Here is a 25,352-nt window from a genome sequence, read left to right as displayed (position 1 = left end):
GTACCCGCTTCATTCAAGCTCCCCCCAACTCTGAGTGGCTGTCCCCCACGTCACGGCCAATGAGGGGTCCAGGCATATGTACATCTCCATGTGATCGCCTCACCAGTGAAGCCTATTACTCAGGTACCGTAACATATTTAGTCTTTCTTTATCAGTCATCCGCCTTCTTGTTAGGCAGACGTGACGAAGAGCCGACAAAGTTTTTTTATTTTTAAAAACCTTTCTCACTCTTTGAACTTCGACTCCTTTGTATCCCTTCACCATCAAGCTTATACAGAATCTCAACCCCGCATCCTTTCAGCGATACAGCATCTGAGTCCACACTCCGACAAGCTTATCTTTCCGACTCCTTGAACATCAACAGACATCATTTCTATCGAACGAGCGAATCGATACGCAACGAAGCCATCATGAATTACATCTACTCCACAGTCAACACCCTACGGGATCGTTATACACCCGTCTCTCACAAGTCAACCTTCCGCCAGACTGGTCAAATCACACCTGAAGAGTTCCTCGCTGCGGGTGACTACCTTGTGTACAAGTTCCCGACCTGGTCTTGGGGCGATGCCGACTCTCCTGAGCAGCGAGTGAGCCATCTTCCTCCCGGAAAGCAGTTCCTCGTCACACGCAACGTTCCCTGCCATCGACGCCTGAACGATGACTTTGCAGGCGACGCTGGCCATGAGGAAGCTCTCGTCAACGACGGCGACGACTTCAAGAGCGCTACTGGCGACGATGAGGATGGTTGGCTGAGGACCGGTGGTCTGGCTAGTTCTCAGCCGCTGAAGGTCAAGGAGGTGAGGACAGTGGATGACTCCGGAAATGTCGGTGATCGAGAGGTTGTCGAGGATGATGATGAAATCCCTGACATGGAGGATGAAGACGACGACGAGGCTATTATTCGCGATTCTGGCGCTGATTCCAAGAACAGGTATGCTACAAAGTTCGCATCCTAGGAAGATGTACTGACAATTAGCAGCGCTCACCGTACATACACGCTCTACATCATGTACTCCCCCTACTACCGAACACCCCGTCTGTATCTCTCAGGCTATCTTGCCAGCGGTCAGCCGCTACCCCCTAACGACATGACAGAGGACATTGTCGGCGACTACAAGGACAAGACAGTGACACTTGAGGACTTCCCCTTCTTCGCCAACAACATCAAGATGGCCTCTGTGCATCCCTGCAAGCACGCCTCAGTCATGAAGACACTACTCGACCGTGCTGATGCGGCTCTTCGTCTGCGTCGTGAGAAGCTCCGTGCCGGTAACAGCCAGACACCGTCTGGTATGGAGGGTCTGGTAGACGAGATTGGAAAGTTGGATGTCAAGGGCGCTCAAGAGGCAGCGGACAAGGATGAGTGGGAGGAGGTCCAGGAGACCGAGATCGATGATCAGGAGGTTGCTATTCGAGTGGATCAGTACCTAGTTGTATTCCTCAAGGTAGGTCTCTCCATGTTGCGTATGGTTATTCTCCGATTTCTAACCTGTTTTCTAGTTCATGGCCAGTGTGACACCTGGTATCGAGCACGATTTCACCATGGGTGTCTAATCGGGCGAATCAATGACTGAGATTAGACTTGTGGGCAAGATACGGTTAAGAAAGTATGGACTCGGAATCACTATATCAGGAGAATAGGCGTTGACGGTGTTCGATTGTTAAGATCTTCTATGGTAGCAATTGTATTCAGACAGTGTGGATTCTCTCACTTCCAGCATGAATATACGGAAGCCGCAGGTTAATATGTGCCTACCTTAGATGCTTAGGATTTTCACAAAAGGCACGTTGGATATCTAAGTATCGATGATATAAGTATGCTACCTAGGTACCGGTATCGTCGATTGATGCTATGTGATTGACTACCTTACAGAACCCCCTCAGATCTCCCGCACGGGGCTGAAGGAGAAACTTGACATGTAATCGTTGTATAAGCCTAATACATATCCTAAATGATATAAAAATATGGGTGAATTTAACATAATTCAGTATAAATTGCTCTAAGTTTAGGAAAGCTTAGATTAGAGTAGGTGTCTTTGACATTTTTGACACCTTCCATTGTTCAACGTCAGAATGTAGCTACAGTGTGGTTCAGGAGCGCATCGTTCAAAACCTTCTCGAGATGGGAGGAGACATAGGTGGCCCTCAGGGGGCAAGAAACACCGAACCTTGATATAACTAGGGTGTCAAAATAAACTTGGCAAAGAGAAACCTAAACTTAGGCTAAGCTGACCTAAGTATTTTCATCACTTAGGGTTAAGGTCCTGAGTTTTCTTTCCTCCCCTAGGTGACAGAAATACCAAGTTCCTTACGGCAGGAGTTGATAACCTTATTAATATAGGGCTTAAGACTATTTAAAGCCTTCTATATAGTAGCCTTATAAGCCTTATTAACTGTGGTCTGAAACTGCTCCTATGATATAGCTGGTAGGCAAAGGAGGGAACTCCCATCGGGAGGAGTGGCATCAGCTATGGCGTGCTTGTGAATGAGATATATGGGATCTGATAGTGTGAATTGAAATTTGGAGTCTGGAATTTAGAGTGGGAATGAATTTGGGTATATGACACTTTAGACAGGGGATGGTGTCTGTGGTGTGGATGTAGGAAGAAAGAAGTTCGGCGCTGTGGGCCTGCAGTAGCTTCCATTGTTAAATAGAGCACAGTCGTGCATGCCTTCTGTATAGACTAGAAAAAGGAGAGGCGATCACCGCCGTCCTGGGAGTCTTTGGGTGGTCAGAATGTGCCTACCTAGGTAGGTACCTAGCGTAGATTCCTTTCCTTCTTCAACTCTACACATTCCCATCGCCGGAACCATCAACTTTAAGATAATACCACATTGACATCAAGATATATTCCCGCGTCTCAGTTAACACGCACTCAACATCTTGTCGCGGCTCATACGCCCGTTATTCACCCTCTTTCAGAAACGGCAACCACTACGTCGATTACCACCGCCCTCAGACTCCCTGAACGGAGGAAGATTTCCATCAATGGAAGAGATCGCCAAGCACGCTTATTTAAGACGTATCGCCAAAGACGTTGCTGGTAAGCCCTTTCTCTCATTACTATAGTCTCCAATAGCTTACAATTAGCAGCAAATGCGCCTTGGTACAAGCGCATACTCTGCTAGGAAACCTCCCATATGCTGGGATCATCTGGTGGCATCGTTGTAAGTTCCTCAATCAGCATTATTAAAACTTGCTTTTCTAATTAAAACTTGTTTATTCTAGGGGGGCTAGTATCTCATCAAAGATCCGCTCATCACCTACTTTTCCAGCTTCTTGAGTTGAACTAGCGATCAAAATTACATCTCCACATCAAGGACATAGTTACGACAGGCTCGAATGAGAGCGGGCAGACAGCTTTACTACATCAGGCCGCGAGGAGCAAGAAGGTGTTAAAACAATCTTAGCAAAAGGTATCCTAAACTTATCCTAAACTTATGCCAAGTTACCTAAGTCTTTTTGTCACTTAGGATCGAAGTCCCGTGTTTTCTTTCCTCCTCTAGATATAGTAGCTAAGGTCAAGCCGACCGCCAACTTTGATCAAAGAAAACAAGACTCTTTCAATCAAAGCTGGAATGCTCGTTGCGACCAATATACACTTTGTACAACAATAGCTTAATGTAAACCAGCGTGTTGTTATTTACACACAATGTTTGGATCAGGCAGTGCGTGGGGCATTTCTTTGCAGTGGCCAAGAAAACTTCTGACGTTGAACTACGGCGTTAAAAAAGTACCAGATTATATAGTGATTTAACTTTGATCATTTAGGATAGGTCCTAAGCTTATACAACGATTGCATGTCAAGTTTCTCCTTCAGCCCCTTGCGGCATGTCAACCACCTCGAGTGTCAACCTATATGTAGCACCTTACTTACTTGAACGTGCCAGCCTGATAACTGTCACACTTTTTAATGTTTTCATGATATACAACTTGTCACCTGGTATCGTGTATGTCATGACTCAGAAGATAGGATATTGGTCGAGGTTTCGAACAACAGCGCCTGTTCAGGAAGGCCGCAAAAAACAAGTCACAGCAGAGATACTGAACCGATGAAAAAAGAATTCCTTATTGCCCACAGGCAAGTTCCTTGATATCTGCAGGTGGATGTATCCTCAACTCCCTTTACTACGACCCAGACCTTCATGTTGTTCCACGAAACCCGGAAGATGAAGCCTTGCTCCAGACAACTCCCATTTCCCATTTTCGCCCAAGTCCTCGATCCGATTTCGATACTAACTTCCTATCATTCAGGGTATTCAAACAACGCAGACCTCCACCAATGTTCCAACTTGCACAAAACAATTCCAAGTGAGCCTGCCCTCCTGTCATAAACTCATGATCGCGTCACTGTTTACCGCTATTGCGACAATGATGTTGTAGAATCTGCGGCGATTCCCAATAAAAAAACGCAAAAGGTATAAAAACCAGTCCCCCTATACTCCTGTTCTATAAGTGTGCATCCTTTTTTATCCTTGTCCCATAAAACCGCATGTACGCTCGCTTGCCATTGAACCTGATTGAAAACTCAACCCGAGGTGAAAAGACACTTCGCAAATTCGACAGACGTATAAATCGTGAGGTGCGTTGAAGGCCGCTCAGTAGACATTCAACGCAAAAACATTTCATCGTGAGTAAGATGCCAAACGGATGCTTGAGAACGCTCCAAATCCTCCGGCGAAGATGGTGGAACCTGGTTGCACAAGCTCGAGCTGCAGGCTCGATAACTTGTGTCTCCTTGGATGCCGTCCTACATGGCACCAAAAGGGGCACCAAAGTTGGACGTGGTCTTCAACTTTAAAGGAACGTCAATTTCGATAGCCTTGCCACTGCCTTCGCCGTCACTATCATCGACATCTCGCTGGGCGTCAGCAGATCCATCCCCGCCAACTGGACCGGCCTGTTTAGGCATATGCGAGGGAGCGTTGGAGCCAGATGGGCCAGCAATAGATCTCAGCCCATGGCCTTGCATCACAGCCGGGAGCGCATTTTGCCCTTGGCTTATAGGCTCCAGTGCTTCGTGCAATTTTTCAAAAAAGAGCTCATCTTTCGCCGGCATGTTTCTTAACATCAGTGGTCCCTTGAGAGCTTTGTCGCCGCCACTAGGTTCCATCATCACATCTGGTGCGTTTGGGTCAAGCTCTCCTGTAACAGATATAAAGGACACCTTTGAATCGCGCCTATCAGATTGCACGGGTACCGATAGGCTGTCATTCTTCTCCTCTTCCGCAATCACAGCTGCATCCAGATTGATGACAGTCTCGACGGTAGGCGTGGCGCCCTCGCCAATGATGGAACCTGGGTCAGTCGGATTGACTTTGGGGAACAATGACAGGGAATGATTGGGTGTATGGCCGGCATGCATTGTCAGACGTCGAGACTCGACAGCAGAGAGAGCTTGCAATGTGTATTCCTTGGAAGAAGCCCGGGCATTCGTAGGGCGTCGAGACTGCTCTGGGCTTCGAGCAGCGGGACCAGGAGGGGATGCTACCGGGGATGCTGGGTTTTCGGGAGGAGATGCACCGGCGGCGAATGTGGGCTTCTGGACCGCAGTGGCCTTGAGTGGGATACCTTCCAACTTAGGGTCGATTTCTTGAACATCAATGACTGGAACAGGAGTGGCCACGTCCTCGGTCGGGGACGATAAGAAGTCCTTAGCCACTGGGTTCTGTGTCTGCATCCTGGGATCGAGGGGGACAAAAGGCGATGATTCGGGCTGTGTTGTGGGAGATACGCGAGCGCTGCTTGACTGGAAATAGTGAGGTCGACGAGATGCTCCATCAAGACCAGGTGGAAGAGATGACGCATCGGACATGGACAGACCAGTTGGAATGGCCGGGTTTTGTCCCCTTGGCGCGAGTCGTCCTGGTGGAGCTTGGAAGTAGGAACTGTCCATGGAGCCCTCACCGCTTCCGCCACGCTGACTCGCAAGAGGCGATACCACGCCCGTAACTTGGATACTCTGCGCTGTGACAGCCTTGAGTGCACTGTTCTCTCCTTCAAGTCGATAGACGCGTTCTTTGAGTTCTTCGATTTCTCGGGCCATGCCGTCCTTCTCGGCCTCCCAGCTATCCCGGACCTCATCCATGATGATCCGCTCTTCTTGATAGACCTCTTCGGCTCGTCGCCGATTAGCTTCGAGATGATTACGCTCCGCTTCCCAAGCTTCACGGATCAATTGGTTCTGCTGCACGAGGCGTTGAACCACGTGCACTGATGATTGAGAGGCAGCCACTGCGTCTGCTGAAACGGATCTTGAGAGGGATGCACCAACGAGTCCGGAAGACGAAGAGACGTTTGGCAGAGGAGCTGTAGATGATGCCGGAAAGCGAAATTCTGGAACGGGGGGCGGGCCTCCGTGGGTGGGAGATACAGTCGCGGGACGAGCGTCGACAGTGTCGAAAGATTCGGTCTGCTGAGGAAATGGTCGATAACTAGGCGGAACAGATTGAGCTGCCCTTAAAGACTCTAGTGAGAGAGGAGATGAATCTTTGTGCTGAAGTGGCAGGGTGCTCGCGGGGGGTATTCGCCCGCGATGAAATTGACTCTGGCTATAATCTTGGTTTTGCGGTTGACATGGGTTTAGATAGTGTTGTGGATATTGATGACGAAGGGTTCCAGCTCGAGGATACGAGTTGGGCGGAGACGGAATACTGGACGTGTTGCGATAAGGGAGATGGTTATTCAGGGAAAGAACAACATCAGAGTCGTAGGCGCCCGATGGCAGAAAAGCCTCGGGCGTGAATCTCGCAGCCATGATCATGGAAGGCGTGCAGGAGTCTGTCACTGTGGAGCGTGGAATAAATCGGAGGAAGTGTGTGTGGGATCGCTTTTTCGTTAGGAAGGCATAGGGCGTTTGAAGTTGTTCTAGTCGATTTCCTAAAACTTGGTGGTTGCAAGTCGTTCCTGGTCGTCAAAGTCGTCGAGATGAAATGAAAATCGAGGTTGGAAAAAGTCGAGGAAGGCGAAGTGAGAGGAATCGGTTTATGTTGTGAGTGTCTCTTTCCTTTTTACTGACTCGAGAGGGAAGGTGAGACCAAATCCGAGACCTAATTCAAGGGATGTTGGGCGAGTTCGAGATCTAGGTATGACGCAAATGGGACCCGCCAAGCGCAAGGCACAGGACCCTTTATCTTGAAGAAGGTTGTAGCGGGAGTGGGAGGGCTACGTATTGTTTGCGCTGTGCGATGATAAGCTGAGGTAGCGCAAACAAAGGGTGTTGTTAGATAGGTAGTATCGAAAATTGACATAAAATAGAATTTGGAGAGAGGAGCAATAAATTCGGAGGTGGAGAAATGGCAAGTTCATATGGGATATGAAAATGAGTCAAAACGAGGTAAGAGCAAATTAGAGAAAAGACGGTGACATTGATGATTCGTTCCTGCGCCAAAGCCAAGTTCAGGTCGGTACCTGCCACCCCCCAAGTATCCGTTCTTGCTGCCCGGGGAGGGGGGAAGGAGGTGCGCGTGCCGCGAAAAGACCAGGGAAGGTGTGGGGAGGGTCGCCTTGCCGGTAATAAGTTGCTGTCTAGTGGACGTGCTAGATGTGGTAGCAGGCCACCATTGGACTCAATGGCCTTGGAGAGCAAAAAAGCTTGGGACGTCTACTTTAGAGATAAAAAGACTCGAACAAGCTTAGTCTCAGATTAGTAGAGACTTTATTGCTTATTTTTGTCATCTAGGATAAAGGTCTCAAAATTTCTAGTCTCTCCTAGGAATGGGTCGTGGCCGCGCCTGGCAGCTCGCCTTACAGCGTCGGGCCCCCTGTAGTGCAGCGCATTGAACTTCTAAAGCACCTGGTGTGACCCCCTGTAATGGATATCCATCCAATTTGGCTGAATTGGATCGGATGCTGAATGCTGTCCTTCCCTCCTCCGTGAGCTGGAATGGCTGGAAATGGAATCGGTGACCTACCGAGACGGGAGTGCATTTCCCCAAATGGACCGTGTCTTGCCGTCATATTTCAGTCTTACACAGAACAAGCAAGCCATGATTCGGCGGTAGGCGACTTAATCTGCGTTCCGTCGATTAGATTGCAGCTCGTGGCGATATTACGGCTATGGTAGTGTGTATTGCTGCTGATATGATTTTACAAGCATTCCACTGTCTCAGCCGACGAAAATCGCCTGTTAGTATTTGGATTTGCTTCTGTTGTTACCAAGGGACGAGGCGTTGCGGCAGAGACCGGACCGGCGGGAAGACCAACAACGGGGACACGGACGATACGATCAACAAACATTTGTTAGTTAACGTTATCAAGGAACCTACATCAATTTGATATCATAGATGGAGTCACTAAACTATCTCAGTAGTGCAAGACTCTGATACACTTTCTTGTTTCTAGCAGATTTCAGCGGTCTCTCTGCGGCCATGCCTCGGAGATTCTTGCTTGACGCTCCTCTTGGCTGATGTGCGAGACAGACAGGGGCAGGGGATTCACAGCATGAGGTTGGCTGCTGATTCTATGCAGGCGGACAGAGTTCAGAAGACCCTTTGTACAGGGTTAGTTGGGTCGATTGATTGATCCTTCGGCAGTGTTGCAGCCAAATAGCCGTTTCGTACCTATGGAGAAGGGATGTTTGACATCCATAATATCGGTACCTCATGGTTGGAACCCATATAATTTCGAAAGATTTCATTTATGCGCCTTTTGGAGCGAGATGAAGCTAGTCAAATGTCGGCGACAATTTTTGTTCTTCATCACAATTTGCTTGATACAACCTAGAGCCTTATGGATTCCTCAGGACATGATTGACATCCCTCGAAGCTGTGCCTGGCTGTCAGTTGTCGAATTGTCAAGCTTGTCAAGGTCGCATCCTGGCCTCAGATCATCATCGATATTGGCCACTTGATCTACATGATTGGCAGTCATCAGACACCAGACCACACGGAACGCATCCAGTCTTCCACTGCAAGGGCAACCTCCACTGCGGTTCGGCCCCTTTCAACGTTCTAGCTTGGAGCTGGCTGATATCTAGAAGCTTTTGATTGGGTCTTGGGGACAATCTTTGCCACTCACCAGCCCTCATCCAGGCACACTCACGTCTCTACAACTCAAATCGATAGCTCTCAGCTACTAAGGTCTAGACGTTGCACCTGTGGCAAATCGATGTTTCCTTTTAGGTACTTGCCTTTTGCTCTATCTCAACAGGTAGGTAGGTATGTATGCGTTTGATTAGGCACTGACAGCTAAATCATGTCTGGGTCAATGCTAACCAGAAACACTGTACATACACGACCCCAAAAATGCCCTTGTTCCTTTCTCCACATTGGAGCCGAGCTTACGGATACTGTACATTGTACAACGCATCATACAGTACAGGCACACCTCACACCGCGCAATCTATCTCGAGGAGTCATACAAAGGAGATGGGTGAGAGGTGAGGTTTGCTGGCAACGCATTGCAGCCCAGCCAAGCCCTAGTCTCATCTCATCCGGGTCAGCCCCTCCCCGTCTCCTTTTTTCACATTTTGCTCCGGTGGTTTTGTGTATTCGTATCAGAGTCAGCGATGCCATGTGGCTGGCTGTCTTTTGGCTCTGGGAATGTGGAGGCGCCGCGCAAACCAACCCATCCAAAGCAAGGTTGAGCTGGCCAAGTTGGTCCCTGATTTAGATCGTTAAGCTTTGCTCTCGATCTCGGTCTGCTTCACATGTCAGTGATTGTCTGACCCGTGCCTGTACCTGAGATCTATTTGTGGATTAGGATTAGTGTACAGATTAATGTCGGGGAGCTCTGTCCGTAGCTGTTCTAGACATGTGATTCCTTCACCTTGGCTGGGGAGGCTAGAGGCTAGAGGCTAAAGAGGGAGAGGCTCTGATGCATACCATTCGCGCTAGATGCTACAGATAACAGCAAGACGATCAGCGGCCGCTATCGTGAACTATTCGGTCCCTTACTGTTGACAGGGGTCTCTCTCGAAGCCCTTCGAACTTGGCTTCCTAACCAGCAGCAGCTAATAGTTCCGGAGGGCCCGGGTTAGATCTCAACAAGGGCTTATGACGATATAGGCACATGTTATTTATCGTATCTGCATGGTTCACTTCCATCGAGTCAGTTTTGGCATCTTCGTATCTATGAATAAACTGTTTGAGACAAGAAGCGCCCGTTGTTTTTTTGTCTAAGAATGGGACTGACCAAAAATCTTCAATCAGCCCCTCCAGGTTCGGACGAATCACAGGTGGGGCCTGCGATGCGGTAAACCGCTCCGCCGGAATCACGGCTCCAGGACCGCGATATCTAATAAGTAACATGTTGAACTGATTCCAACATCTACGGTCAAAATGCTCCGATATTCAAACAAAGCAGAAGTAACTGTCACGTTATATAGAATGTGAATTGAACCAAAACAACTCTACAAATAGAATCTGTATGTTGAACTACGATTGTTTATTAAATGAGAATCTCAATCGACATACGCGGGCATTCTTCAACACGCAACATTGAATAAGCCTCTCCCACTACACTAACCACTGTACTGTACTGAGGAACAGATCTTGGTCGCATTTCAACACAAGAGAAACGAGTTTCACGACGAATTGTTGTCAATATCGTGTATAAGAGTAAAACTAACTAAACCTACAGGGTAGTTACCGGTATACCCATGATCTTCATGCATCATCCAACTCAACCCTATCATCCAAACGCCTCGCAATGCATGTTCAAAACCACAATACCACCACATCATTAACACATAATCACTTACAAATCCTTCATTCTCACCACTCCAATGACAGTTTCTCCACACTGTCCACCAACGACTGTATCACAGGTTGACTTGTAGTGCGCTGTCCCTTCGTCTTGCTTGCCTGCCTCATGCGTGTCCAAAACACAGGACAATCCTTGCTATCGCACTGAACGTCTTCAATAGGCCCGAGGCCAGAACAGCTGCGACAGAGTGAGAGTACTTCCTGAAGACGACGCTCCTCGGTTGTGAGCCGTGTCTGGAGCGTAAGAAGAGATGAGGGAACGTTCTTGCGGCAGGATGGACAAAGAGCATTATCTTCCTGAGAGAACTTGAGCCCACAAACGAGACAATTTGTGGATCTCATGTATGATTCGAGGGTCGTCTTCTTCTTTCCAAGTGTAGTTGCGTTGTAAATACGCTGCACCTTGGGCATCTCGTCGTACCACTGGCGTACGTTTGCACCCACAAGGTTGAAGATACGCTCCAGAGGAGGGATCAAATTCTTCGAGATATAGTATTCGGCATCGAGCTGCCAATGAGGGTTACTCAAAAGTTCCTCGGGCGCAACGCATCTATCGATGAGTCGCGCCCTTGGAGCGCCAGTAATAACAACGTATGGAACCCTCTCACCATATTGCGGTTCTGCGCGAGCATCCTGAAGCATACGCTTGGTGCTGATGAGAGCTCCTGCAGGTGCTGTACCTTTGTCCGAGTATGTGCCCAGGCGCACTTCTTTGGCAAAGCAAAAGTCTTGTACCGAAACATTGTTGCGCATGATCTTCTGACATTGCTTTTGGAAGTAATCCTTGACTTGGGTGAGATCTGCAGTCTCAAACAGTAGACGAAGGGCCTTTTCCTCGATCTTCTGCTCTGCGGGTGTACCGTCACGACGGACAGTCTCGATTCCCTTGGCCTCGAACTCGGGCTTCACCTGATCTTTGCTCTCGTATTTATAACCGACATAACGTTTCTTGGCGAGCAGAACGCAGGGATGATACACTTTCTCAAATTTGAGTTTGATGGGTCGAGGGTTCATTTCGGTAATTGCCTTGGAAATCTCATTACCAATATCGAAAGCCTCATCTTTTGTTCGGCCCTTCAAATAGATGAAAAGACTGTCAGTATCACCGTAGACGACTTCGGCGCCCCATTTCTCAACAGAGTGGATATAAGCAATCGCTCGTTCGAGAGTTTCTCTGCCGGTTTGTACAATGCTGTCTGCAATCTCGGAGCATGGCATACGCCCAGAGAATGACGCTGAAGTGTAACCATAAGTAACGTTGGCGAGCAGTTTGAGAGCAAGCTGTCTATTGTTGAGAAGCTGCTGCAAGGTTTTATCATCCTTGTCTTGCTTCATGCCACTCTTCACCATGACTCGAGTTTCCAGTATCTCAGTCAGCATCTTGGCTAGAAGTGACTTGCGGATTTCCGTCTTTGCATACATCATGCCATTAGGAGCAATGTTGATGTAGTCCTCCAGAAGGGCAAGGAGACCTTTCTGGCGCTTATACTCAGTAAAACCCATCTTGTTCATACCCCTCCAGTCGGTGACTCGTCCCAAAAAGGTTGAATAGCAGTAGTTGTAAGCGATCATGACACTCGGGTATAAACTCTGGAAGTCAAGAACCAGAAGAGGACTATTATAGAAAGCGCTTTGTGGCTCCATGACAAGTGGTAAACACTCCAGAGCATTCTGACCACCGACTTGCTTGCGATTCGGCGAAACAAGTAGGAAGTTCTCTGGTTTGGCAATTCTGAACATGATCGACTCTACCTTGAACTGTGATCCTCGCGAGAAGACTGAGAAGAAGTCCACGCCCAGAAGTCGCGCCTGCTCGCTGGTCCTCGAGATCAGTTCGTTGGCGTCCAGAATCTCAAGATCGATCTTTGTACGGTTCTGGTAGTATCTCAACATCCTGTTGAGCTCCCTATGCTTGCCGCCCTTATACCAAGTTGTCAAAGACTGCCAAGAGTAATGGGGTATTCTTCGATGGAGTAGGTGCCAGACTACGTTCTCCATGGTGTATTGAAGAAGATTGAGCTCTCCTCGCATTGCCCTCCAGACGTTCACCATATGTCGACCGGTAACCCGAATAGTGGATGTAGTATTGAAACCCCAACGGTCGTTCTCTTTGCCAAACCTGCCGTGTGACTCGGTCTTCATGCGAGAAAACTCATCACAAAGGTTGTAATCATACTTCAGTCGTGCTCTCTCGATCAAGTAGCCCCAGGAACTACCATGCACTTCGTAACCGGTAAGGATATCGGGGTCATGATTTCTTACGATTTCGACCATTCGAACCATAAGATCCAGTTCCGAGTTTTCTTCGATGACCTCGGCATTTGTCTGTCGCTGGACACGCTGAGTAAACTCGGTGTCATTTGACAACAGCAGGATACCTGTTTGGACACCAGCTGAATCTTGACTGCCGGAAGCAGTTCCATCAGACTTGATGGCCCAGAACACGCACTGGACTTCATCTTCCTCAGGATTCGGCACGAACTTCCCTCTCGTATTTACGTGAACCTCCAAGCTCATGGTGCTCATGTATTGCACCTCATGCTGGACGCTGGTTGATTTCTTGCCTGGGGTGTACTTGAATCCGTGCTTGTTCTTTGGTGTGGGCCCATCGATCTGAGATTGATATTGTCTGGGAGTAGATGGTATCATGGACCCGTCCGCTGAATTTGCTCTGCGTTGCTTTTCTGCCCACCACTCCTCGACTTCTTGATATGTGGGCGGGGGATTTACAAGCTCCCAGCTCCTCAACGAGCACTTCTTCCTCTGTCGCTCATACCTAAGTTCTACAGCAGTCTTGTCAAAGGTCTCAAATCTGAGCCCGTAGCTGGCTGGAGCTGTCCCTGTTGGGTCAAATTCAGGCAGAAAAGGCAGTGTGTTGCCCTCCAGTCGAAACTCTTTCCCGGCATATTCTCGCATCCGTCCAGGGACATCCTTTTCCCTACTGTAATAAGCATCTTGATAGATCACATCAGGAATACCGTATTCTTTCAAAGAGGAAGCCACAGCTGCCGCAGAAGGGGGCAGAGTAGAAACCAAGTGCACTTGCGGGCTGGCGAATCGACTCATGGCTCTCTGGATTTTCGATTCATGACTTTCATCGTCTCCTCGTTCTCCAGATGATTTCATGGAAGATGACAGAGTCATTTGAGACAACTCTGCTTCAGCGGGGAGAAAACTACTGGGATTAAACGAAACGTGCTTAGTTTGACGACCATCATCGGTCTGCTGAGAAGCAGACTTCTGGCTCATCTGACTGAGACGAAGCTTGGTGTTCGGATCATTCTGATCTTTGACGGTAGGAAAATTTAGCTTTTGGTTGAAGCCTGAAGCACCTTTCAGTATAGAACCGGCGTTTTTGTTAAGCGATGAAGGACCTTTGAGAATGGAAGCCCCTCTGAAGGAGGAGGTGAGAATCTTGTTGGCGTCTGTTGAAGGAACGGGAACCAAGTCCATTTCATCTTCATCCATCATCGACGGTTGATTGAGTCTTGTCCTCTTGTTCGACGCCTGAGAAGATGGAAGATCATCCAGGGGTCGCTTCAGCTGGGTCAAGCTGGACAAGGTGATGGTCGGTGTTTTCTGCGTCCGTCCGATAAACCCTTCATTCTCTGCATAATCAAGCAACTCTTGGTTTACTGGGAGGTCAGGAAGTTCGCCAGTCACCAGACCACTTTGACAGACCCCAAGGGCCGACTTCCAGAATGTCTTTTTATCAAATTTGTCGGGACTAATGTTGAGAGCCGCCGCTAGCTCAAGATCCTCTTCCGGTAGTTGGTTTGTTGGTCCTCGAGAAACTTTTGTGGCTGCCTTCTCTATTGCCACGAGCGCCGCAATGGCATCTTCATCGGAATCTTCAGGATAAAAGTCATTGTGCGCCTCTCCAGCCTGACGTACTTTCCCCTCATCGACGACAATACTGCTTCGCAAATCTTTTTCCATCTCCACACCTAACGGCAAACCCAAAGCTGGTGCAAGTTTCGATGGGAAGAGATCTTCAACTGACTCCAAAGTATTATTGACATGCTCTTCGTATGGATGCGGCTTTGCAAACTTCTCAAAAGTAAGCTCTTCCGAGTCGCCACTGAGTTTCTCTTCAGAGATGAGATTTCGGATCTCAGTCCTGAATTCTTCCTCATGAAGCCAGCCTTGCGGTTGAGAGTCACGAGCGTTGGCTGACATCGACACAAGGACTTCTGGTGGAAATGGACTGCTCCCCTCAGTCGGATCTTGCATCTTTCGTTTGCGTCTCTTCGTCTCATCTTTCCACAGTCCAGCCATACTGTAGACCAGCTTCATGTCTGCGGGGAGGGGATTGGTCCTTTCCGTAAAGTCATGATGAAGAGGCCTCTCCTTGACCTTGTGTCGGTTTACAATATCCTGTACACATATATCCACTTCTATCGAGCAGTGGCTACTTCGAGGGAGGGTGGTTTCGTCCGTAATGTGATTCATAGAGATTGATCGACTGTGCCATTTGTGGGATGAATTCGACCCTTGTTCGTATTCTGGGACTGGAGATCGAAACCGAGTAACGGATGCATCCAGATAATCGCACCCATACAAGTTGAAGTCTGTCATGAATTGAAGAAGGTACTGAAGATGTGCTTCGTATGGCTGAAACTTGTTCTTCATAATCACGCCTTGCTGAAGAAGATCCGCCAATCTCGTCATGACAATGGGATTGAACATGTAAATCTTCAGGAAGAAGCGATATCCCACGTGAAAGCCATAGAAGGGGACACCCTTGACAAGAGTGATCCTTGCCACGAACCTCGCACTGTCACCTTTCTGATCTCGTCGATAGCTGACTGCTAACGCATGATCTATGGATAGATGAAATCGATATATATAAGCACCGACTAGAGTTTTTAGTACTGATAGATATTTACTGGAGTATACACAACGAACCTTCATCAGGGCTTAAGCCACCTTCATATTCCACGTACAAGTACGGGAATGCGCCGTGGATATGAGCACATACTTTTTGTCCCGTCTCAGTAGATCCAAAGACGCGAACAACAGGGACTCTGGGTCCTTTGGATATCTGAGAGGGGCGAATGTCGTTACGAAGCTGGGGGTCATATCGCGAGGGTGTTGCTTGATAGTGATCGATACAATTTAGTCTGACCCGGAACAAGTCCATATTCTCTGAAGTTTGGATCCATCAGGGGCTTAAGGCTGTTTATTAAGAACAAAAGAGCCAAGCGTTGCTCAAAAAAGTGATCTCAACAAGCTCAATTCATTCTGAAGGTCTTTGTGTAACCTCGACTACTTATGAGACGCGTTTTGCCATGGCTACCAGCCTCTTACAGACGCGCGCGATCACGTGGTGATAAGACTGCTTATCTAAACAACTTTCCGCTTTGGGGCTCAGTGATCTGCGATGGAGGCATCACCCATTTTTGGCTTTTGAACATTTGGCTCTAATTTTTGATCTCGTTCTGTGAAAGTCGCAAGCTTCAATAGACGGCAAAGCTGCACCTTACTCGTCATGCCTACTGCACCCGCAAAACCGCCGCCCCCAAATACCGGCCCTGGAGGCGCTGGTGCCGCTCTGAAGGAAGAGAACATCTACATTCCATCTTTCATCAGTAAACGCCCGTTTTATGCCGGTGAAGAGGGCGATGAGAATGACTACCTCCAGCATCAGCGTCGCGAAGAGAAGAACGACAAGTCACAATGGTACGATCGAGGTAGAAAGGCCGGCCCAGCGGCTACCAAGTATCGCAAAGGTGCTTGCGAAAACTGCGGCGCCATGACACACAAAAAGAAAGACTGCCTGAGTCGACCCCGAGCCAAAGGCGCAAAATGGACAGGCAAGGATATCCAAGCCGATGAGGTGATTCAAGATGTCAACATGGGATGGGACGCTAAGCGCGACCGTTGGAATGGATATGATGCAAAGGAGTATCGCAGTGTGGTCGATGAGTTCAACCAGATGGAGGAGCTACGCAAGCAGGCCACCAAGGACGGAAATGCCGATGAAGAGACAGAAGAAGGCGACAAGTACGCGGAAGAGAATGATATGAGCAAACATCAGAGCACAGCAACACGACAACTGCGAATACGAGAGGACACTGCCAAGTATCTTTTGAACCTCGATCTAGAATCTGCCAAGTACGATCCGAAAACACGGTCACTGGTCGATGCAGGTGCAACGGCAGACAAGGCAGCAGATGCGTTCGCGGAAGAGGGTTTCATGCGATCCTCAGGCGATGCTGGCGCATTCGAGAATGCTCAGCGATATGCTTGGGAGGCTCAAGAAAAGTCTGGTAACACTAGCCAGCATCTGCAAGCAAACCCCACAGCAGGAGAGTTCTATCGAAAGAAGGAGTTGGAGGAGGCAGAGGCAAAACGTGCGGAACGAGAGAAGCTGCTGCTTGAGAAGTACGGTGGAGATCAGAAGGCTATGCCAGCTGCTTTGCGCAACATGGCCATCGCCGAATCCGAGACGTTTGTTGAGTACGATGAGGCTGGTTTGATCAAGGGTGCACCCAAGAAAGCGGCCAAATCCAAGTACGCTGAAGATGTTCTCGTCAACAATCATACTTCAGTATGGGGAAGCTGGTGGTCCAATTTCAAATGGGGCTACGCTTGCTGTCATTCGTTCATCAAAAACAGTTACTGTACTGGTGAAGATGGAAAATTAGCATGGGAGGCGGCTGAGCGTCAACGAACTGGAGCAAACCTGGTCAATGACGATGAAGAGGAGATAGAAGAGCCTTCAAAGGAGGAGGCAGAGAAGAACAAAGAGGAAGAGCAGCCGCGCAAGCGGACAAGAGAAGAAATGATGAATGGTGTGACAGAAGAGGAAATGGATGAGTATAGGAGGAAACGGACGGTGACGAACGACCCAATGGCAAAGCTGCTGGGCAAGGATGAACTTTTATCATAGCGATGCATTACTATACATAATTGCAACGTTGTTACATACCATGAGCATCAAATACACGGCGACAGCTACATTGACATTGAAACTTTCACAGCAAATCAAGATTATGGGTGGATGTCGTGATTGGATTCATGTTTCATGAGATTCATGTACACAGGTGGAGAGACACCAGGAATTTTTTGTTTGTCGTTATCCGGTGAAATCATTCCATTTTTATCCTCTGGCCAACGCCGCAAGCTATGAAGAGAATCCCCTTCCCATGAGTGGTATTCCATCACCAAGTGCCCTAGACAGGGGGAATCGTTTTTGCATTTTTGGTTGCATTTACTCCTCGTCCTCCTCGTCCTCACCACCCTCACCGCCAGCAGCGGCGGCGGCCTTCTTTCTGCGGACACGGCCGGGACGGCCACCACCGAAGGGCGAGGTCAGAGCGAAGTCGATGTGCTTCTGGGAGTCGAGACGGACGATGAAAGAGGGAACGTTGACGATCTGCTTTCCGACTCGGATGTGACGCTGGCGGATCAGAACACGGGCGTGGTGGATAGACTTGGCAAGACCGAGCTTCCAGACACAGGTCTGGAGACGGCGCTCAAGGAAATCCTCGATCTTAAGAGCCAGGACGTAATCGAGCTTCATGCGGGACTCGTCAAGGACACCGACACGGACGAGACGTCGAATGAGGGCATTGCCTTCGAAGAGACGCTTAGGGTCCTTCTCATCGAGGGTAAGAAGCTGACTGTGCAATTGGTTAGAAAACTCTTCCTCTCCAGCGCACAAAAAAAAGTGCCAAGGTTCACATACCGGGCAGCACGACGGATCTTGGACAGAGTCAGACCGACTCGCCAGACCTCACGCTTGTTGCGCAGGCCATACTCGCCAACGAGCTTCAACTCGGAGTCACTATTGTTATTCGGTCAGTCTTCATTCACATACGACTTAAACAGAGACAAGCTCATGTTCAGTGGCCGGTGATACTGACAGTCGGGCAGACTCGAAGGGTCGGCGGGGGACACGAGAGGTCTTGGAGTGGGCGCGGGGAGGCATCCTGAAGACTTTGTTAATTGATATCCTCTTGCGATGCACTCGTGGCGGCGGTGATATACTCACTTGACTTGCTCCTTGGGTGTTCTGCGGGAGTTGAACTTTCTCACAAGACACAAATCGTAGCAAAATGTGCGGACAGAAATTTGGTGGAGCTCGATCACGTCACGTGCGAAAGCTGAGAACCCTAAGATTTTGGAAGGTGCAACCCAGTTGAACCCACAATCGCCCTTGCCCTACCTGGAAAACTTTCGGAAAATCAGAGGACCCGCTCCCACAAGGCCGCCTTCGAGAGACGAGAAATCCACAACACCAAAGCGAAGGACTTCACCATCTCTTTCGCCAACCACGACTACTAACCCCAACCCGACCGGTACCGGCATATCACATTCGAGATGGGTCACTCCTACGGAAAGAGAGCGGGCACCCGCGTATGTTCAACCACCGATTCCTGCGAGAATGAAAATTCGACGACGTCGGCATGAGACTGACGATGTGAAATTTTTAGTATGCCTTCAGCCGGGACTTCCGCAAGAAGGGTATGATTGCCCTGAACACCTATCTCCGACAGTACCGCGTTGGTGATATCGTCGACATCAAGGCGAACGGTGCCGTCCAGAAGGGGTAAGCAGAGCTCCCTTTGCCATGCGACAATACACGCGAAATTGCGAGACTTGGACGCTTTGCTGGAGGAATTCCTGTGGGCATTGAAACAGGAGGGCTAACAACGGTCACAGTATGCCCTTCAAGGTGTACCACGGCAAGACTGGTGTCATCTACAACGTCACCAAGTCTGCTGTCGGTGTCATCATCTACAAGCAGGTGAAGCACCGATACATCGAGAAGCGAATCAACGTCCGAATCGAGCACATCCAGCAGTCCCGATCTCGTGAGGACTTCCTCAAGCGAGTCAAGGCCAACGCCGAGGCCAAGAAGGAGGCCAAGGCCAACGGTACCGTCGTCCAGGTCAAGCGTCAGCCCGCTGGACCCCGTGAGGCTCACACACTGTCGCTTGCCGACAACCCTCCTCAGACCGTCACTCCTCTCGCCTACGAGACTACGATCTAAACGAAAAGATACTGCGGGGTTGGTGGTGCTGGCTTCTATTTACCTGGGGTATTGCGTCCGGATGGGAAACTCTGCATGGCAAGGGCTTGCATTTTGATGTCCATAGGCAATGAGACCAAAAAAAAAAGACATCGTTTGAAGCATGCCGCTGTCTGTATTTGAAGATACCTTTAGTGAACTGTGCCTGGTCCATATCATGGGCATGGCGTCTGATTGACGTATGAATGAACTGGCGTTTCTCACTCATTCAATCCATGTGAATAACCGATGTTTTTTTTTAAAAAAAAATTAAATGTTGAGGTGCACAATGGATGCTAATACAGATTTCGTTCCATTATTCCATCGACAAGTGTCACATCACGGCTTATCAGGTCAGGTTACCTTGTAATGCGAGTCCTCGTCACCCTGTATCTACAGTGAGTGCAGTTTTGTGATATTCATCTTGTCATCCTTAGAGACATTCAATATGATTCGAGGCCTTCATTCTTGGACATCCGCTTACCCTGTACCTCTATGTGATTCTCATTAGGTATTTTCATATTATTCAAGCTTCCACCAGCCATGACTTATATGAGCAAAGTTCTGCGCTCGGCATTTCATTCTAGGCATTGCGTCCAAGTGCCACTCAAAACTTCTGTCAATTGAGGCCATCGGAAGTAAATTCTTTCTCAGTTTTGTTCATTTCCATGCCGAAAGTTCATAACGGACTCATCGTCAGACAGCAGTATAGGACCTATGATAGGTCACTCAAGAAGCCGTTATGAGCCGTTGTTACATTCCCAAGAACGTTCATTTCGCATGCCAAGGATCGTAATGTAATATGAAGCCTTACATAACAGTGCTTACGGATAGATAGAGTTGATATTGTAAGCTGCAAGTGTGTTCCATGAGACTCATGAGACTTTGAGCTAGTATCCGTATGTCCAAACAAGTAAGGTAGATGCATTTTGAAATAATTACAGGGAGCATTGCTGAAGCATGACTGCGTGAGCGATTAGAGCTGAATGATGTTTTCTCAAATCGTATGAAATCCATGAAATATTCAAAGTTGAAGAGTATTTCTTGGTAAAATTTAGTGGACTTTATATGATATGCTCATGAATAAATTGGACTACTTACAGTATCATCAGAAGTTAACTCAAAAATCTAGAGGCACCTTACGCATTCACTGGATACAATACGTATTCAGCCAAGCTCTTGAGCTACACATCTACTGGAACAACGCAATGAAAAACTAGCATATACCGCATACTTTCATTCTCAACCCATGCCATGAAATCTAGTCTTGAATCTCTCAAAGTGTGCTCCTCTAAGTGGGATACCTAATTTGGCCACCAATTCCAGGCTTGGGCACTGAATCTTCAACAGCTGTGCCCCACACAACGGGCGATACGTACCCCGTATGACGCTCCTCTCTTGGCTCTTGCGGCCCAGCCACTGAAGCTACTACGACATCCATCGAATCGCAGAGACGAGCCACGCCCAAGAGTCGCCCAAGATTTGTCAAGGCTGACGACGACCGCGAATACTCACTCGATCTACAGTCGCATCCTCACAAACCTCAGTCCCTTGATCTCTCTAATCATCTTTTCATTTCCTACTGTTTACTCTCTGCCTAATCTCCTAAGCTTGCGCGGCGCCGGCTTTACTGGGAAATTGTCTCGTGATTTCCAGGGGCTACTATAGCATCGCCAAAGACCTGAGCAACTTTCCTCGCGCAAACATCTGTACCCATTATCTACTAATAGTGTCGCGGAGCTTGCCCGCCACCAATTGAAAACATGGCTGCTGCTGTGCGCGGCACCGAGCATACCAAGTCAGCGACAACCTCACGTTTCATGACCGCCAAGCTAACCCCATCTTCGTGCGCAGAACCGACCAAGAGCTCGCTATTAACATCAAGAAGGCTACGAACGTCGAGGAGATCTCCCCGAAGCGAAAGCATGTCCGAGCATGTATCGTCTATACATGGGACCACCGGTCCTCTGCCGCCTTCTGGTCCGGCATCAAGGTGTACGTCTCATACGTCCTCATCATGACAACTCACGCTGATCGACCATCAACAGCCAACCTATCCTAGCCGACGAAGTTCAGACGTTCAAGGCCCTGATCACGATCCACAAGGTACTTCAAGAAGGCCACCCCAGTGCTCTCAAGGAGGCAATGGCAAACCGCGCATGGATCGATAGCCTGAACCGCGGAATGGGCGGAGGAGGAGAAGGCATGCGCGGTTATGCGCCTCTGATCCGAGAATACGTCTATTACCTACTTGCAAAGCTCTCCTTCCACCATCAGCACCCCGAGTTCAACGGAACATTCGAGTATGAGGAGTACCTGAGCTTGAAGGCCATCAACGACCCCAACGAAGGCTACGAGACCATCAGCGATCTGATGGTGCTGCAAGATAAGATCGAGCAGTTCCAAAAGCTGATCTTCTCGCACTTCCGAAATGTTGGAAACAACGAGTGCCGAATTGCCGCCCTCGTGCCCCTTGTTCAGGAGAGCTACGGAATTTACAAGTTCATCACCAGCATGCTGCGCGCAATGCATTCAAGTCAGTGATTCACTCCCCCACCCCCCTCTTTAGGATCCTTAGGGTTAACATCAACAAAGCAACCGGAGATGACGAGGCCCTTGAACCCCTCCGTGAACGATACAACGCGCAGCATTATCGCTTAGTTAAGTTCTACTACGAATGCTCAAACCTGCGGTACCTTACCAGTCTCATCACCATTCCCAAGCTTCCTCAAGATCCTCCCAACCTCTTGGCGGAAGATGACGATGCACCTGCACTGCCCGCGCGACCAAAGCAGGAGATTGAGCGAAGGCCGTCTCCTCCGCCTGAGCCCAAGAACGACGCCCCTGATGAGATGAATGAATTCTGGAAGAGCGAATTGGATCGTCAGAACCGAGAGTACGAAGAGCAGCAGCGCATCCTTGAGCAGCAACAACAACAAGCTCTTATGGCCCAGCAGCAGGCCCAGCTTCAGGCTCAGCGTGAGTTTGAGCAGCAGCAACAGCAATTGATGGAACAGCAACAGCGAGAGCAGGAGGCGCTCATGGCGCAACAAGCGCAATGGCAAACTCAGGGACGCCTGGCCGAGCTGGAGCGTGAAAACCTGAATGCGCGCGCTCAGTATGAGCGAGATCAACTGATGCTCCAACAATACGACCAGCGAGTCAAGGCTCTCGAGGGTGAGCTGTCGCACATTCAGAACAGTCTCGGCCAGCAAATGAACAGCAAGGATGACCAGATTCGGGCACTTCAGGAGCAGGTCAACACATGGAGGACGAAATATGAGGCACTGGCCAAGCTCTACTCTCAGTTGAGACATGAGCATCTCGATCTGCTTCAGAAGTTCAAGGCCGTTCAACTCAAGGCGGCGAGCGCCCAGGAGGCTATCGATCGCCGCGAGAAGCTCGAGCGTGAGATCAAGACCAAGAACCTCGAGTTGGCCGACATGATCCGTGAGCGTGACCGCGCCCTTCACGACAAGGACCGCGCAACTGGCAGCAGCAAGGACGAGGTTGAGAAGCTCAAGCGCGAACTTCGCCTGGCCCAAGACAAGGCCGACAACCTCGAGCGTAGCAAGGGCAACGAGCTTTCGACAATGCTTGCTAAGTACAACCGTGAGATGGCGGATCTCGAGGAGGCACTGCGTAACAAGACACGACAACTGGAGGATGCTCAGATGAACCTCCGTGACGGCAGCTCTGACCTCGAGCAGCTTCTCCGCGATAAGGAGGAGGAACTTGAGGTGTACAAGGCTGGCATGGATCAGACTCTGATTGAGCTCAACGAGCTCAAGATGAACCAGGGTGACACCGACCATGCTTTGGATGGCCAGATCGATGCCCTCATCATGTCCAACCTTGACAAGATCAACGACATTATCGATTCTGTTCTCCAGGCTGGTGTTGCGCGTGTGGATGATGCGCTCTACGAGTTGGATTCCAGCATGCAGGCTGGTAACCAGAATGCGTCTCCATCTTATGTACTGTCACAGATCGAGAAGGCCTCAGCTAGTGCTATGGAATTTGCTACATCATTCAACAACTTCATCGCAGATGGACCAAACGCGACACATGCCGACCTTATCAAGGCCATCAACGTCTTCTCTGGTGCCATTGCCGATGTCTGTAGCAACACCAAGGGTCTTACCCGTCTAGCTACGGATGATAAGAAGACCGATTCTCTCATGAACGGAACTCGCCAGCCCGCTATCTCAGCTGTACAGTTCCTCCGAGGTCTTCAGAGCTTCCGACTTGAGGGCATGGATCCCTTGCAAAAGACAGACGTGGTCATCAACAGCAACAACGATGTCCAGATGAACTTGCAGAAGCTCAACAAGCTTGTTGAATCGTTTGCTCCTGGCTTTGGCAAGCTCGCCAACAAGAAGGGAGACTTGGGAGATCTCGTCGACCAGGAGCTCAGCAAAGCTGCAGATGCAATTGCGGCAGCAGCAGCACGACTGGCCAAGCTCAAGAACAAGCCCCGTGATGGCTACTCAACCTATGAGCTCAAGGTGAACGACTCGATCCTGGATGCGGCGACGGCGATCACAAACGCCATTACGCAACTGATTCAGGCGGCGACAGTGACACAGCAGGAGATCGTGCAGGCAGGTCGTGGGTCGACGTCACGAACGGCGTTTTACAAGAAGAACAACCGATGGACGGAGGGACTGATCTCTGCCGCCAAGGCTGTGGCGTCGTCGACTAACACACTGATCGAGACAGCAGATGGAGTCATCTCTGGGCGCAACAGTCCAGAACAGCTCATCGTGGCCTCGAACGATGTTGCGGCGTCGACTGCCCAGCTTGTGGCTGCCAGCAGAGTTAAGGCAGGGTTCATGTCCAAGAGCCAAGAAAAGCTCGAGCAGGCCAGCAAGGCGGTGGGCGCGGCATGTCGAGCGCTGGTGCGCCAGGTGCAGAGCTTGATCAAGGAGCGTAGCCAAGAGGAGGACCAGGTGGACTACTCGAAGCTTGGAGCGCACGAGTTCAAGGTGCGAGAGATGGAACAGCAAGTAAGTCTAGCAGCCTCCCCCGTCATGTGTTTGGCAACCCTTTCCTTTTCCCCTGGCCGTCTCCCTCTCATGTCCCTGTCCCCCTGTCATGGTGGCATCACACATCGCATCACGACTACCATGACACATCGATACCCCTCACAGGTCCAGTTCATTCCCGGGCCAGTGCTTTCGTAACGGTTACTATATCCGGCAAAGTTTATTTTAGCCCCCTCGTGTAAGATGATGGACTGACAAGCCACCAACAATCAACAGGTCGAGATCCTCCAATTGGAGAATGCCTTGGCGTCGGCTCGACATCGATTGGGCGAGATGCGGAAGATCTCATACCAAGAAGAGTAAAGGGCGCAGATTTGGGCCTGCTTAAGGCATTCGCGCCTTCAGCCTCAATTATCGACACCCGACCAATCAAAGCTCAGGAGTGAGACTGCACAACCAAAGGAGGCACACACACAGCAAGCCCAGAGCCCCCCCTTTGGATAGTAAGGTATTAGAGTTGATGGGGATGGCTTGCACTTGCGTAGCCTTGGTCGATTTTCGTATGGCACGCGGAGGAGTAGAAAGTCTGGGCATTTGAGCATGGACGATTAGACTCCCATTTCTTACATTTCACT

General features: G+C 49.4%; 7 protein-coding genes across 7 annotated transcripts; 4 read left to right on the top strand and 3 right to left on the bottom strand.

Annotated features, from left to right (window-relative positions):
• Positions 1-410: 410 nt before the first annotated feature.
• Positions 411-1,557, top strand: FTJAE_741 (autophagy protein; the record flags this gene model as incomplete). The annotated part of the gene is made up of 3 exons (XM_037354124.1): positions 411-934; positions 983-1,448; positions 1,504-1,557. The coding sequence occupies 3 exons, from the start codon at positions 411-413 to the stop codon at positions 1,555-1,557; spliced, it is 1,044 nt and encodes a 347-aa protein (XP_037212143.1).
• Positions 1,558-4,754: 3,197 nt separating this feature from the next.
• Positions 4,755-6,761, bottom strand: FTJAE_740 (uncharacterized protein; the record flags this gene model as incomplete). Its single annotated transcript, XM_037354113.1, has 1 exon — positions 4,755-6,761. The coding sequence occupies one exon, from the start codon at positions 6,759-6,761 to the stop codon at positions 4,755-4,757; it is 2,007 nt and encodes a 668-aa protein (XP_037212142.1).
• Positions 6,762-10,719: 3,958 nt separating this feature from the next.
• On the bottom strand, positions 10,720-15,853 carry FTJAE_739 (DNA polymerase zeta subunit; the record flags this gene model as incomplete). The annotated part of the gene is made up of 2 exons (XM_037354101.1): positions 10,720-15,569; positions 15,619-15,853. The coding sequence occupies 2 exons, from the start codon at positions 15,851-15,853 to the stop codon at positions 10,720-10,722; spliced, it is 5,085 nt and encodes a 1,694-aa protein (XP_037212141.1).
• Positions 15,854-16,201: 348 nt separating this feature from the next.
• Positions 16,202-17,605, top strand: FTJAE_738 (pre-mRNA-splicing factor SLU7; the record flags this gene model as incomplete). The annotated part of the gene is made up of 1 exon (XM_037354090.1): positions 16,202-17,605. The coding sequence occupies one exon, from the start codon at positions 16,202-16,204 to the stop codon at positions 17,603-17,605; it is 1,404 nt and encodes a 467-aa protein (XP_037212140.1).
• Positions 17,606-17,926: 321 nt separating this feature from the next.
• Positions 17,927-18,646, bottom strand: FTJAE_737 (40S ribosomal S9 protein (S7); the record flags this gene model as incomplete). Its single annotated transcript, XM_037354080.1, has 3 exons — positions 17,927-18,338; positions 18,404-18,502; positions 18,582-18,646. The coding sequence occupies 3 exons, from the start codon at positions 18,644-18,646 to the stop codon at positions 17,927-17,929; spliced, it is 576 nt and encodes a 191-aa protein (XP_037212139.1).
• A 392-nt stretch (positions 18,647-19,038) lies between these two features.
• FTJAE_736 (50S ribosomal L21e protein) lies at positions 19,039-19,711 on the top strand (the record flags this gene model as incomplete). Its single annotated transcript, XM_037354069.1, has 3 exons — positions 19,039-19,074; positions 19,152-19,267; positions 19,381-19,711. The coding sequence occupies 3 exons, from the start codon at positions 19,039-19,041 to the stop codon at positions 19,709-19,711; spliced, it is 483 nt and encodes a 160-aa protein (XP_037212138.1).
• Positions 19,712-21,492: 1,781 nt separating this feature from the next.
• On the top strand, positions 21,493-24,915 carry FTJAE_735 (cytoskeleton assembly control SLA2; the record flags this gene model as incomplete). The annotated part of the gene is made up of 4 exons (XM_037354058.1): positions 21,493-21,527; positions 21,584-21,724; positions 21,778-22,265; positions 22,325-24,915. 4 exons carry the CDS (start codon positions 21,493-21,495, stop codon positions 24,913-24,915), a joined length of 3,255 nt encoding a protein of 1,084 aa, XP_037212137.1.
• Between the last annotated feature and the right edge of the window lie 437 nt (positions 24,916-25,352).

Source organism: Fusarium tjaetaba (assembly GCF_013396195.1).
Source record: "Fusarium tjaetaba strain NRRL 66243 chromosome Unknown NRRL66243_c0000018, whole genome shotgun sequence".
Classification (NCBI taxonomy): domain Eukaryota; kingdom Fungi; phylum Ascomycota; class Sordariomycetes; order Hypocreales; family Nectriaceae; genus Fusarium; species Fusarium tjaetaba.
The sequence above is the reverse complement of the archived record's forward strand: the minus strand, read 5'-3'. Positions and strand labels throughout refer to the sequence as shown.